This window comes from Paracoccidioides brasiliensis, assembly GCF_000150735.1.
Source record: "Paracoccidioides brasiliensis Pb18 unplaced genomic scaffold supercont2.1, whole genome shotgun sequence".
NCBI lineage: Eukaryota > Fungi > Ascomycota > Eurotiomycetes > Onygenales > Ajellomycetaceae > Paracoccidioides > Paracoccidioides brasiliensis.
Window position 1 is genome coordinate 594,640 of NW_011371358.1, and position 1,436 is coordinate 596,075.

The 1,436-nt window shown below is 54.4% G+C and overlaps 1 protein-coding gene across 1 annotated transcript in view; it reads left to right on the forward strand.

Moving 5' to 3' along the window:
* The window catches only part of PADG_11062 (uncharacterized protein), a gene marked incomplete at both ends in the record, with an annotated part of 1,611 nt that extends 1,028 nt beyond the window's left edge, over positions 1-583 (forward strand). Inside the window, one exon of the mRNA XM_010758363.1 lies at positions 30-583. Within this exon, the coding sequence (XP_010756665.1) occupies positions 30-583 (554 nt within the window). The remainder of the gene's footprint in view (positions 1-29) is intronic.
* Between the last annotated feature and the right edge of the window lie 853 nt (positions 584-1,436).

Genomic DNA, 1,436 nt, shown 5'->3' on the forward strand with positions numbered 1-1,436 from the left:
CATCCGCAAACTAGAAGAACAAGTAAAAGACTACGAACTCCTCGTCGAAAACTACAAAGCCATCCAGGCCGAAAACTACCAGCTGCGCGAATACATCATCTCCCTCCAATCCCGCCTCATCGACTCCCAAAACGAAGTCCCAGAGCTCCCCGGCAACATCGACCTCTCCCAACCCCGCAACGACCCCCCCGCCCCCGTCGTCCCGGGTGCCGCTAGCTCTGCTGCCGCTGCCGCTGCCGCCGCCGCCGCCGCCGCTGCGGCTGCTGCTGCTGCTGCCACTGGCGCTGCTCCCACTGGGATCCCGACTGCGACTCCTGCAGATCAACCTGAGCAGGTTAACGCGCTGAATCGCATTGCGGTGGCTGGGTTGGGGATGCGGAAGCACCAGCACGATGAGGCGGCGTTCTTGAGTGCGGGGAATGCAGCGGCTGGTGCTGGTGCTGCGGGTAACAATGGGAGTGTGGGGGTTGCGATGGGGGTGGGGGTGACTGGGGGCGCGGAGTTGCCATCCAAGCGGATTCGGTTTGAGGGGTTGTCGGACGCAGCGGAGCAGGGCAAGGTGGGGGATATTCCTGCTTCGTGAGGGTGTTTGGGGGAGTATTTTTGTTTTTTACATGAGAAGGGGGGGGGGGGTTGATATATACTTGATTTTTTTGCTTTTTTGGTTGGTTGGTTGGTAGGAGTGTTTGGGAGGAGAGAAGGGGGACCCCAACAAAAAAAAAAAAAGAAGAAAAAAAAAGAAAAAATAATAATTATAGATGGACGTGAAAGAAAGACGAGAAAAGAGGTGGCGAAAAAAAAATGGAATCGCTTTTCCCGTCCCGCTCCCCTCCCCTTTCCTGGCCAACACACCTCCTTGCCTCTCACCCCCTGCGTCTCTTTCGTTTACACCCCATTATACTGGCGTTGCGATCTCTTCTTCCCCCCTATTTTCCCTTGCACCACTTCTACTGCTGTTCCTCGTTTCCCACCCATCCCATCCAATTCCGTTAGCTTCTAATCCCTCCATCGATAATCTCTTGCCCCCCATTTCCCTCCTCCCCCCCCCCTTTTTTGTTTGTTTCTTTGTTTGTTTTTCTTTCCTCTTTTTACCCCTTCTCCTTCTCGTTCCCCCCTTGTTTGCTATGGTATGGAAATGGATGGTATGGTTCTTTGCCCTGGTATGGGCTGGTCTGGGCGTGGCGTGGTGTGCGGCGTTTTCGCTGTGGTTTTCTCATTTTCCTTCCCCCCCCCCCAGCACCGCACGGATGGAAGTAGTAAGAAGGTGGGATTCAACTTTGGTGAGAGCCACCCAGGGAGGTATCAAATCCATGAATTGTTATGTTTGCCGAGGAATAATGGATGTACTTAGCTAAGCTTCCTGTGCGGCGGGCGGGCGCAAACCTTGGAGGAAAAAAAGGAGGCGGCCTCGCTAGCTTCAACTTCGTTCATCCCAA